Source organism: Macrobrachium rosenbergii, chromosome 5, assembly GCF_040412425.1.
Source record: "Macrobrachium rosenbergii isolate ZJJX-2024 chromosome 5, ASM4041242v1, whole genome shotgun sequence".
NCBI classification, from domain to species: Eukaryota; Metazoa; Arthropoda; class Malacostraca; order Decapoda; family Palaemonidae; genus Macrobrachium; species Macrobrachium rosenbergii.
The window spans coordinates 52,807,490-52,820,349 of record NC_089745.1 but is presented as its reverse complement, the minus strand read 5'-3'; the positions used below and the strand labels follow the sequence as shown (position 1 = coordinate 52,820,349).

Here is a 12,860-nt window from a genome sequence, read left to right as displayed (position 1 = left end):
CTTACCCAAGGCTCCCAGGGTCCAGTCAAGGAAATTAAAAACCTCAAAGGCCCTAAAGATTCCTTTGAGAAGATGGTCCATTTCAGAAGCGGACCAAAACACCTTTGACTTCATCATAGCTGTGCGGCGTGAAGCGTCTACTAGGCTCGAGAAATCCCCCTGGGAAGAAGAGGGAACTCCTAGGCCAAGAGATTCTCCAGTTTCGTACCACACACTAGATCTAGAAGCTAGCTTGGCTGGGGGAAAGGAGAACACCGTCCGGCCTAGATCTTTCTTAGTATTCATCCACTCTTCCATCAATTTTAAAGCCTGTTTGGATGAGCGAGACATAACCATTTTCATAAAGAAGTTCGTTGAAGACGTCTTTCTTAAAGTAAATTCTGATGGAGGAGAACGAGGAGAGGCTGGAATGAAGTTATCAGAAAAAGTTCCGTGAAAACTTTCATTAATCTCTTTAAGTCCGAAGAGGGATGTTGGTCTTTTCGCTCTTCCTCATCCTATATGTCATCCACCGGATTGTCTAGTGAGTGAGGCAGATCGTCTTCCACGTCATCCGACTGCTGTCCTGTTATCGGGTCGGTAAAGTCCTCCCTTGTATAATGGAGTTCAGTTTCATGTATGTCATCTTGACGTTTGGCGTCCTGGCGTCCTGTTAGAGCATATTGACGTACAGTTTCTTGACGCCTGGTGTCTTGTAGGTTATCTTCTAAAAGATTAACTTCCCGTGGTACAGTCTTGACATCCTGGCGTCCAAATTCTTGACGCCTGGCGTCCTGGAGCCCAATCTCTTGACGCCTAGCGTCTTGGAGTCCACCTTCTAAAAGACTAGCCTCTTGGTATTCAGTCTCATGACGTTTGACGTCCTGGCGTCCAACCTCTTGACGCTTGACGTCCTGTAGACCAATCTGCAGACGCCTGGAGTCTTGGAGTCTCTCCTCTAAGAAATCAACTTCTTGGCGCCCAGTTTCATGACGCTTGGAGTCCTGGCGCAGAACTCCTTGACGCCTGGCGTCCTGGCGCCTGTCTTCTTGAAGATCAACGTCTTTGCGTCCAGCCAAATGACGCTGGCGCCTTGTTGTTCAACTTCTTGTGTGTCCTGGCGTCCAGCCTTCTGGCGTTCACTGTCCCGCCAAACCTTGAGGTCACTTGAGAACTGGCCGCCTGTGCGACATCTGTCAAAAGCTTCCTCAGGTTGACGTACAGCGATAGTAACTTTTTGAGCAGGACCAATCTTCTTTCTGCGTTCGCTGTACCGCCGATCCTTTAAGTCACTTGAGAACTGGCCGCCCGTGCAACATCTGTCCCAAGTATCTTCCGGATGGCCTACAGAAATCGGAAGAAGAACCGTATCCTTCTTTCCTGCAGGCTGTAAGACTTGAACTAAGGACGAGAGTTTCTGCTGCATGTCTTTAATCAGTTGTAATTGTGGAGCTTCCTGCTGCTGGGGACAGACCAGGGAAGACACAACTTTATCTATCAACTTTCTCTCAACGTCCCGTAAGGATTGTGGAGAGTGTTCTGGGGACGAATACCAATCCGAGGGAAGGGGAGGGGCATGTACAGAGGGTAGTAATGCGTCCACCTTCTTGCTGTCAAGCGTCCTGATCGAACCTGCCAGTTTACGTCTATTCTTGGCGGGTGAGCTGCCTTCGGAGTTGGAAGGAAAACGCTCCGGACTGCTCCAGTGGCTACACCCTGGAGCTTGACTTGTCTCTCTATGACGCCCTTCAACAGCGGGAAGTTTTCTCTTCAGAGGTCTCGATTCTGACTTAAGACGCCAGCCCCGTCTGGGGACTGCGTCGTCCGAAGACGAAGAACACGAATTAACCTCGCCTTTTCTATGGCGAGGGTGAGCGTCCTGGGAAGCGTCAACAGGTACGCTCGAGGGGACGACCGCTCGGTAACTAAAGCCTCTCGCCTCCCTTCGTCTTTTGACATTCCTTCTCACAGGGGTTGGTGAGCTTGGAAGAGGTCCAGGACTAGGAGCGCAACAGGACCAAGCGGCCACACCCTCCACTGCACTTGCACTAATCTTTTCACTTTTTAGATCTGTGATATCGGACCATAATTTTTCCCTGTCTTCTGCAAGGGATTCTACCCGTTTTCCTAGGGTTTGAATGGCCGCCATCATATCCTGAAGAGTTGGTTCTTTATTACCTGTATCAGAAGGGGAGTTAGAAATTACCGCTACTGCGGAAGGGTCAATTGGATTGTTAGAATGGGGCAAGGAAATATCTAACCCTTGACTGTCCCTTGAAGAGTGAGATATAGAACTCTTGGCTCTTCTGAGCCGGTCTCTTTCAAGTTTTCTCACATACCAGTTGTAATCTAACCATTCTCTTTCAGACAGACCCAAACATTCCTCACATCTATTGTCCAATTCACAACTCTTACCTCTACATTTTACACATATTTGATGGGGTTCCAAAGAGGCTTTAGGAAGTCTAGTCTTACATCCCCTCACACACATTCTTACACTCGATGAAGAGTCAGACATGTTGAAAAATCAAAGAGAGATCCAAAACACAAGCAGAGGTTCAAACCAATCAGTATCTAAAAGGTCTAAGAATAATCCAAAAGCAAATCCAAAAGTGAGCGAAAGCCAAAGCCAAAGTGTACTTCACCAAATAACTGAAAAAACACAGGCTGCGAATGAAATTCCAACGATGTCACCGTTATGGCGGCAGGGAAGATCTGAGGAATATGTAGAATGGTTCCAGTTACCTGGGTAGAGGGCGTACAGGTGGACCACCTGACTACCCGATCGGCGATTGGCGCGAGTTTTTGAAATTCTGCCGTCACGTCAGGGACTTGAGCTATATATACAACTACCAGGTCAGTTAGATGTTTGAAAAGATACAGTAGTATAGTATAAGTACAATGTAAATCATTTTCATCATAAAATCTGTATTTAGTCACGAACACAATATGAAAAAATACAGTAATTAGTGAATAAATACTGTTGCCCTACAAAAAAAGCAAATTATCGATAATTTTAGCGATACAGTCCATAGGAAAAATTCGCGAATTGGTGAAAGTTCCTGCAGAAAAGTGAAAGATATGTTCCACAAAAATCCGCAACAAAATGAAATGGGGAAAAATGAAGTGTGAAAAAGCAGGGTAGCACTGTACATGAGGGTGTAGAGACCTCTCCTTCCTTATTATATGCCCTTGGCAGTTGACCTGATGTAAAAATATTACCCAGAATTTATCTGGCTGACAGCTCAACAGTGTCAAGAACCAATAACTCGTGTACCCGCCTTGCCAATCTGCAGAGGGAGCAGGCAACTGTCCCAACCCTCATCCCCCTGCTAGCTGACATGACACTATTGTTGTGTTGTTGCTCATCAAAATGACCAAGTGTTCCATTGACTTACCTTGCAATACTTGCAGAGCCATAAGCACTGCACCTACCTAAAGAACACTGATATACAGGGAAGAATCTTCTCAAGTCCCCACACCCCAGACAAATGAGCTGCTCAGGTGTACTCCCCTACCCTCTTTCAATGTATCCAAGAACAGAAAGATCCCTGTGGGGAGGATTTCCACTTAATTTCCTGGAACAGGTCCTTACTGGAAAACCACCAAGAAAGGTCCTCCTTTATTTCCCAATCATGGATGCAAGGAGTGTCAATAGAATTGCTAGCAAGGGACCAGAGCTTGCTTCAGGCACCACTGTAGCAAAAGCAGGTGGATGGATGCACCTGTGAGACTGGTTTCTCCTAAGACTGCACGTGGCTGGGAATGATTAGCACAAGCTGAACTGGTTGCTCCTATTGTACAGGACCTGGTGCCAATACCTTCCTGAGCTTATTGATACAAGTGTCTTAGGGACAGGCTTTCTCTGCTGTCATGTCAATCAACATGCCAAGGTACTTCATCCGTTGGCTGGTAGAAGATTGAACTTCACCTAGTTTACCACAACCTCCAGGTTGCAATTAAAGGATAGAACTCAATCCCAATCCTAAAGCTACTGAGTCTTGAATTATACCAGGATTGCCCAATAGTTCAGACACCATAACACACAGATCCCAAGATAATGGGGCCCAACCCACACCAGTGTGAACACTCAAGTGAAGGTATTAAGGGGAAGTCAATGGTCCAACTCACTGCATTTTAAACTAATAGACTGTCACACTGCAGATGAAGAAGAGGCAATCCATAGAAGCCCAATGTTGATGGTGTAGCTGCTGCTGAAGGCTTGGCTGTATTTTGCAGATCTTGAAGATCCTAGAAGGATTATTTAGCAGCCCTCAGACTGACGGGTCTACCAGTATGGAGATTTTGGTATCCTTTGGGACATGAGACCCTGTTACAGCGTCAGGGGTGGGGGATTAGATTTGGAAGAAGAACTAGGGGACTAAGAATTCTCTTGACTTGAAAATCAGAAAATCTATCATCTCTAGAACATCTCACACAAGCAAGGACCATGGTAACCAAAGGACAGAGTGGCCTCTAGGATGAAACACAAAGCACACTCAACAGAGGAGGCTGGGTGCAAATCTGGTCACTTCTCCAATATCACTGCACTAATGAATGAGTCAAATGCCCTTGACAAAATGTCTCTCCTTAACCAAAATATCCCTCCAACTTGGCTTGTACGGATTCTAAGGTAAGAGATTGTCAGTTCTAGCAGAAACCATGACAGAACAAGCTGGATCCTCTACTAAAGGAGGTAGACACAGAATCTTTACCTGCACCATCTCAAAAGATCATGATGAGTCCTGAAAAAGTCCCATACACAGTCATTGCCCAGACACTTTAAAGATTGAACATGCTTAATTTCACTGACTCTGAGCCTCAAAACAGAAACAATACCAGTCAGGTTAGTCCACTATCCAATAAAGGCAAGCAGGAGCACACACTACTTGTCCTGTGCAGAACAGCACCAAGTGGTGAAAGGGCCAAGTCAGCCCCCAAGAACAGTGCAAGCCAGTACCACACACAGGAGTATGGCCATGCTCACAATGGGCAGGAGACCAAATGTGAACATGTACCAGATATAGCAAGATAGCTATGCAGAACTATAATGGCTTGTAGTCCAGGAAGTGACTTCCCTATGTGCTTCTGAAGAAAAACTGACGTAGGATGAGTCAGGGTCAGTCCTCTCTCCCAAGAATATACAGTACATGAAAGTGATCAGGAACAATCAAGGTAGCACACTGGGGCCTATGCATGAATGAAATCATGCAATGGAGATCGTTCACCAACAAACTTGTGCATAAGTCCCCTTGCGTTGTTTCAGCATCGGCTACACCTAGCACACTAACCAGATTATTCTGTTAAGCAATTTTTTTTTTCTGGACTTGAACATATCTGATAAAAGATGAGATCTGAAAGTTGAAGTCCAATAAGCTGAGGTGGTAGTATGTTTAGGAATACCCAAACAGCTGATTTAGCAGTGATGCTTTTGCCATCAAAGGATACAAAAAAAACTGAAACGGGACAAGAATCTGGAAACTCTTAAGTGACTTGCTAAACTAGAAAACGGAGAACAGTACACCAAACACTTGCCTTCTCATGAAAAGTAACACTTATAACTACTGAAAAATTATTTTATAAGACACACATCACCAAAAGGGGAACAAAATAGCAAAAGACGGATAAGAGGAGGGGTAATGAATATTAATGAAACGTGGTGAATAGCATGCAAATTCTGGAAGCACTGAATTAGTAGTGGTAATTGGTTAGATATGAGGAACAATTTGATCACTGTGTGCATAGTTCCCAGATGTGTGCCTGACCAATGGGGGAGTGTTCATCTATTTTTGTAGTGTGTCTGGAGCTGCTGGACTGCAGGCTTAGGCATATAAACAATGAAAGGTTTGTCTTAACACACAAATATTACCCATCCCACTTCACTCCATAACCTTCCAAGTGAACTTACATCATCAGCTAGAGTCTTCTGCTGGTTGGTATTGATAGCTAAACATGCGCAAGCCACAGAAAACTGTATTATGAAGATGATGAAGAGAACAATCATGTAGAAGAAAAGCATCACCTGGAAAAAACAATTGAAAACTGTGAGATTCTTCTAAGTAAATTCATGATAAAATGAAACTGAGCTTAGTTGCAAAACCCTTGTGAACTACATAGCTTTTTACTAGAGCTGGTTTTGCCAATTCTCAAAGTACAGTGCTACATGAATCTACCTATACAGTCGACACCCATACCACTTGCCCCCATGAATAGCTGAAATACGTGAATACTTAAAACCCCCTCTAAAAACACTTATAACTGCCTATTTTGATCATTCAAAACACCAAAAAACCTTCTAAAGAGGCTTATACCTGAATATTTTAATTAAATAAATTACACAGTGTCATCAAAAAAAGTGCAGTCACAAAAATATGAAAATACAGTAATTTGCAAATATTTCTCTAAGAAAAACACCGCAAATAGGCCAATTTTCCGCAAATAATGTGTATATATGTTCCACAGAGAAATCCACGAATAGGGGAGTACACGAATTCAGAACTGCGAGTAGGCAGGGTTTGAATGTACTGTTATTATATAATACCAGTAACTCCAGTGTCAAAATACAAACCACTGCATAAATACCTATAAAAAGACAAACAATACACAAAAAAACATTTACATTGTAGATATAAATCACCAAGAAAAATCTGTAAGAATAACAATGCTACTTGCCTGATGGTGCTTGCTGGCACCCACTAAGCCAACTATGGATATCAGAAGCAAGAAAACACCACAGGTTATAATGCCAGACACAAGTGTCAGCGACGACACAATAGAGGCAAACTTAGCTGCAGCAGCCACCCCTATCAAGATGAAGGACACCACCTGAAAAGATCACATTAGTGTAAATTAATTCTGGAGATGAAGACATACAATATCTGTACCATTTAATTAGCTTCAATGCTCACCTGCCTAGCTATGCAAGTCATGCACTAAGGCCCGCACAGAACAAGATACAGCATATAGGAAAACACTAATCATATCATCTTCCATAATGTACATGTATCTTTGCAGACCGTACCAACGAGTTAATAAGAACTGAAAAGGAAGGATCAGAATTTATATAAAAACATATAATTATAGAGAAAAGACAGTACACAATAATAAATACTGTAATGATAAATATATATTAAGTATGTAGGTATATTTTTTTTCTTTTCAACTCAAGTTTCTTAAAAAAAAGTGGGGCTTGAGGGCTACAAAACAGACAGATAGAAAATATTTTTTTATTAGCTTTAACAACTATGATGAGAGTAAAGATCATTTAAGCCCAAGAAACCCAATCAATTACAGAAAAATTTCAAATGCCTACCCCTCCTCTACTAAATAAATGAAACAAATAAGGTACAAAAACCCTTGCAATAACCTTCCAATTCATAAAAAATCTTAATAGAATTTGAAAAATCCTAATAGAACTGGTGTAAAATATATAAAATCTGTCAACATTTGATCCTTTTAGATATAAGAAAATGATGGAGGAGAAACAGTTGTTGAAGTTTTATAATGAAATGCCTTCCACATTTGGAGCAGCCTTCCCGTGGGCTGATGCACTGCAATGTGTCTTGGACAGAGGTTTCCATGTTACCGAGTCAAGAGCCTCCTCAACAGCACTAAAAAAAAAAAAAAAAAAAAAAAAAAACACCAAGAAAAGCTTGCAAGATTTTTGGAGACATATCTATCCTAATGAAATAATTTAATCCATTTACTCTTCCTTGTTTTGTGGAGCTGAATCATACCTTAAACTGTTGAGCAAAAACAGTGCTTTTATATCTTATATCTGCCATTGGCATCTATCTTTGGGAGCACTGTCCAAACAATACATAGGGCAACCAGTATAATTAATGATTCTGATCACCCTTTACATTCAGATCTTCCGGATTATAACATCCATTATATAGTTAGCCTAGACAGTCCAGGATAAATATATATTAAGCATACCCCTAGACCAGGCTAAATTTAAGGATGGCCAATTTAAAAACAACTCATCAATGGAAAGAGGAAGATATGCATATGCACATGGTATAAGAAAAAAATTCTAAAAATTTTCTATATTTTCTAGGGGAAGTTTAAAGTGAATATTTCCAACCCTGTTGTAAAAATATGCTAATTTTACCAAGTTATAAGTGCTTTTTCTAATTCTAATATTTTTTTTTATTTTATTTTGTAAAATTATAATTACAGTTTACACAATATCGTAACAAATACAAACTAAAATCACTAACAAATTCTCAGTATACAGTATTTATATTGTAAAATATTTATGAGACGTCATTAGATGGGAATTTGGGACAACATTCCCCTATGACATCTCGAGGCAAACTGCTCTCTCTCTCCTACACCAACTATCTATTAGAGTTGGGGTAAAAGTTGCCATGAGTTATTTATGGCCCATGGAAGTGATCTGAGTGCTTTTCCCACAAAATTCATTCAAACTGTATGGCGCAAAATCTTGAACATATATGTATGTTACCCGGAATCCACCCCAAAGCTGTAAGTAAACATATACCGTACATATGTTACCCATCCACAAGAGATTAATCCTAAAATTCTCACCTCTCCTGTAAAGTTCACTGACACATTTTCTACAAGTTTTATTCCTGTTGTCACCAAGTTGTGGAAAGACGTTTCAAATCCTATAGCTGAATCACTGCAACATCCTCACTTCGTAGTTTATTGGATGTCTTATTTATTTTACAACATTATTTACCCGATTTGTTGCTATATATATCTTATCTTTGTTATTTCTCTTTCACAGTATCTTCTTTACTTCTAAATGTCATTTTCTGTGCTGAAATGCTGAAATGCTTTCCCTATGGGGGCTTTTGGACTTGTAGCATTCTGCTTTTCCAACTAGGGTTGCAACTTTGCTCCTAAAAACAACAATGGTGTATGGTGCTGTAATGTTATCTTTCTTGCCTGTTACTTGAGCCTAACAACAGCATCATGAAAATAAGACAAAATAAAATTCTAACCACTGGAGTGAAAATCTTCTGATGACTAAACTAAAGCTAGGAAGCTTGTTGTTGTAAAGGTTATGCCTTTGAAATGCATGCAATGCACCCCAAGCATGCATTATATGGAGCACTTATGAGACCAATTGGTCTCCTAAGTGCTTCATATAAATTTGATGACAAGTAAATGATGATTTATAGAAAAAAAAACAGTAAATGAAGAATTGAAATCATGCAATAAACTGTTTTGATAACTGGGTAGGATAACGATAAGTTAGTTTCTAGTTATCTAAATGAATGATAAAAATGCCCATCATCTAGCCCAGACTCACTGATGAAAATAAATGATGCAGTGCAATAAAAACAATACTGTTGCTGGCTCCTTAAAGATTGTAAATCAAGTCAGTCTTGTCCCGGAACAGTCTCTTTCTTCTGGACAGCACGTGGGAGGGATAAGTAGGAGTTTATGATGTGATTAAAGAACCCTGAATTGAGGTATGCAGATTAGCTGTAGTAGTCGGATTATAAGTACAGAAGAAGTTGGCAACGTAGCTAATGAAGCTATGCTTGTAGTCATTTTCATTTGACAGTGCATTCCATGCCGGCAATCACAAAAAACAAAGTTCCATAAAAACCCACAAAACAAGAGGGTAGGAAACACAGGGATAAGAAATGAAGCACTAAACATAAATATAGGAAGTAAAAAATGTGCCAAAGTTCCTTTGGCGCATTCAGATTTCTGTACAGTGTATAATGCTATATGAACCATGGCCCATGAAGCTTTCAGCCACAGCCCGGTGGTGGCCTGTTCTACAGCATTGCCAGACACATGATTATGGCTAAATTTAACCTTAAATAAAATAAAAATTATATTTTTATGATAAAATAAAGTTTTGTACATACTTACCCGGCAGATATATACTTAGCTATAGTCTCCGACGTTCCCGACAGAAATTCAAATTTCGCGGCACACGCGACAGGTAGGTCAGGTGATCTACCATACCCGCCGCTGGGTGGCGGGAATAGGAACCATTCCCGTTTTCATATCAGATTTTCTCTTCCACCTGTCTCCTGAGGGGAGGCTGGGAGGGCCATCAGATATATCTGCCAGGTAAGTATGTACAAAACTTTATTTTATCATAAAAATATCATTTTTGTACATGCAACTTACCCACAGATATATACTTAGCTGATTGGCACCCTTGGAGGAGGGCAAGAGACAGCTAATAACTAAAAACGGGAAACAACATATGTTGTAGGAAAAACAAAAAACCATGGTTCTTACCTGATTGGGCAGAAGACTTCATGGATACTGTCTATGAGTCTGCATGCCTCAAGAGCTTCAGCGAGGAAGTGACCTAAGACTGACAGCCCTTCTGGATCATATCAATGGGGAAAAAACCCACTTACATGACAGAGCCTGTTATGGATCGTGTCAATGGGGATTAACCCACTTACAAGACAGAGCCCTCTACCTGAATCATATCAATGGGGGCTATCCCTCTTACATGACAGAGCTAGGTAATAAAAACTACAAGGAGCTAACAACCAAACCCAACCACCTGACCAAGCCTAACCTTGTTAGTAATACGAGATGAAAGAGAGAGACCCTCCAACTCTCTCTTTCAGCCGACCATAAAAAACACAACAAATCATTAAAAGTAACAACCAAAAAACTAGATTAAAAAGGATTAGCTTCAGCTCCTTGACCCAGCACCGAATCCGCGGATACGTAAGCTCCTAGAGAGAAGCACTTCTCATATGTAACACGAACATCTCTCAAATAATGAGAAGCAAACACTGAGTTACATCTCCAGTACGTAGAGTCCACAATAGACTGGAGGGACCAAGACTTGTGGAAAGCCAGAGAAGTAGCTATGGCTCTCACCTCATGAGCATTCACTCTTAGGAGCTGTAAATGTTCGTCTTTGCATGAAAGATGAGCCTCCTTGATAACATCCTTAATGAAGAAGGCCTGGGCGTTCTTGGAAATTGCTCTTGAAGGATCCTTGACAGAGCACCAAAGACTTTCAGTGTTACCTCCGAGCTGTTTCTTTCTCTCCAGATAATATCTAAGACTTCTTACTGGACAGAGTGTGTGTTCTAGCTCCTGTCCTGAAATATCGGAGAGTCCCTTGACCTCAAAACTCCTAGGCCAAGGTTTTGAAGGGTTCTCGTTCTTTGCTAAGAAAAGAGGCTGAAAGGAGCAGATCGCAGAGTCCTTCTTAAAGCCTACAGAACCTTCCAAAGCCTGTAATTCACTCAATCTTTTGGCAGAAGCAAGAGCGAAAAGAAACAACGATTTCCTGGTTAAATCCCTGAAAGAGGCAGATCGAGGAGGCTCAAACTTATCAGACATTAAGAATTTTAAGACCACGTCCAAATTCCAGCTGGGAGGTCTAGGGGACTTGTTTTTAGAAGTTTCAAAAGACCTTATAAGGTCGTGAAGGTCTTTATTATCAGAGATGTTAAGACCTCTGTGTCTAAAAACTGAGGACAGCATGCTCCTATACCCCTTTGATGGTGGAAACCGCCAGGTTACACTGCTCCCTTAGATAAAGAAGGAAATCCGCTATCTCCATTACAGAGGTACTGGAAGAGGACACTTTCTTAGTTCGACACCATCTCCTAAAGACTTCCCACTTCGACTGGTAGAGGCGCAAGGTAGAAGATCTTCTGGCTCTGGCGATAGCCCTCGCAGCCTTGCGCGAAAAATCCCTTCGCTCTAACCAGTCCTTCGACAGTCTGAAGGCAGTTAGGTTTAGAGCGGGAAGGTTCTTGTGATATCTGTCGAAGTGGGGCTGTTTGAGAAGATCGCTCCTGAGAGGGAGCGACCTGGGAAAGTCTATCATCCATTCCAGTACCTCTGTGAACCAGTCCCGGGATGGCCAAAAGGGAGCGATCAGGGTGAGCTTGGTGCCCTTTGAAGAAACGAACTTTCTTATCACCTCCCCTAGAATCTTGAACGGGGGAAAAGCATAGCCGTCTAGACCCTCCCAATCTAGGAGAAGGCCGTCTATTGCTACTGCTCTGGGGTCCGAGATTGGGGAGCAGTAGTTCTCCAACCTCTTGTTCCAATGGGTGGCGAAGAGGTCGATATGAGGTCTCCCCCACAGGAACCACAGCCTTTCGCAAACCTCTTGATGAAGAGACCATTCCGTGGGAAGAACCTGGTCTTTCCTGCTGAGCAGATCCGCTCTCACATTCCTTTCTCCCTGAACAAATCTGGTGAGGAGAACGATGTTTCTCTCCCCCGCCCATAACAGAAGGCTCCTTGCTGCGATGTACAGGGAGAAGGAATGAGTCCCTCCTTGCTTCCTGATATAAGCCAGGGCTGTGGTGTTGTCTGAATTGACAAGAACTACTGACCCCTTGACCAGAAGTTCGAATCGGGCAAGAGCTAGATGAATGGCTACTAGCTCCTTCATGTTGATGTGCCAGGACCTCTGATCCGTGTCCCAGGTGCCTGACACTTCTTCCGAGCCTAGTGTCGCTCCCCAACCCGACTCGGACGCGTCTGAGAACAACACTAGGCGAGGGTTCGGCGGTTGCAGAGGAATTCCTAGACCCAGCTTCTGTGGGTCTAACCACCAACGGAGATGTTCCTTTACTTGACATGAGATCTGAAAGGAGTCCGACAACTCTTGGGACTTCCGATCCCAAGATTCTTTCAGGAAGAACTGTAGAGGTCTGAGGTGAAGCCTTCCTAGAGAAACGAACTGTTCCAGCGAGGAAATGGTCCCCAGCAGACTCATCCATTCCCTCGCCAAACATCTGTCTTTCTCTAGAAAGTCTGTCACCTTTTTTGAAGGCAGCGTTCCCTTCTTTCCAGGGAGGGAAACGCTAAAACCCGAGAATCCATCCGAATCCCCAGGTAGACAATTTCCTGCTGAGGAATCATCTGAGACTTCTCGAGGTTCACAAGAAGTC

The 12,860-nt window shown here is 42.3% G+C and overlaps 1 protein-coding gene across 3 annotated transcripts in view; it reads right to left on the bottom strand.

Moving 5' to 3' along the window:
* Tsp97E (Tetraspanin 97E) overlaps positions 1-12,860 on the bottom strand; it is a 58,127-nt gene that overhangs the window by 30,329 nt on the left and 14,938 nt on the right. For 2 of the 3 annotated variants that reach the window (XM_067104347.1, XM_067104346.1), the window contains exons 2-3: positions 6,652-6,804; positions 5,888-6,001 (exon numbers count right to left, since the gene is read on the bottom strand). In XM_067104347.1, coding sequence (XP_066960448.1) covers positions 5,888-6,001; positions 6,652-6,804 — 267 coding nt within the window. Of the gene's footprint in view, positions 1-5,887; positions 6,002-6,651; positions 6,805-6,887; positions 7,013-12,860 lie in introns of those variants that run through there. The other variant, XM_067104348.1, reaches the window with a different exon arrangement.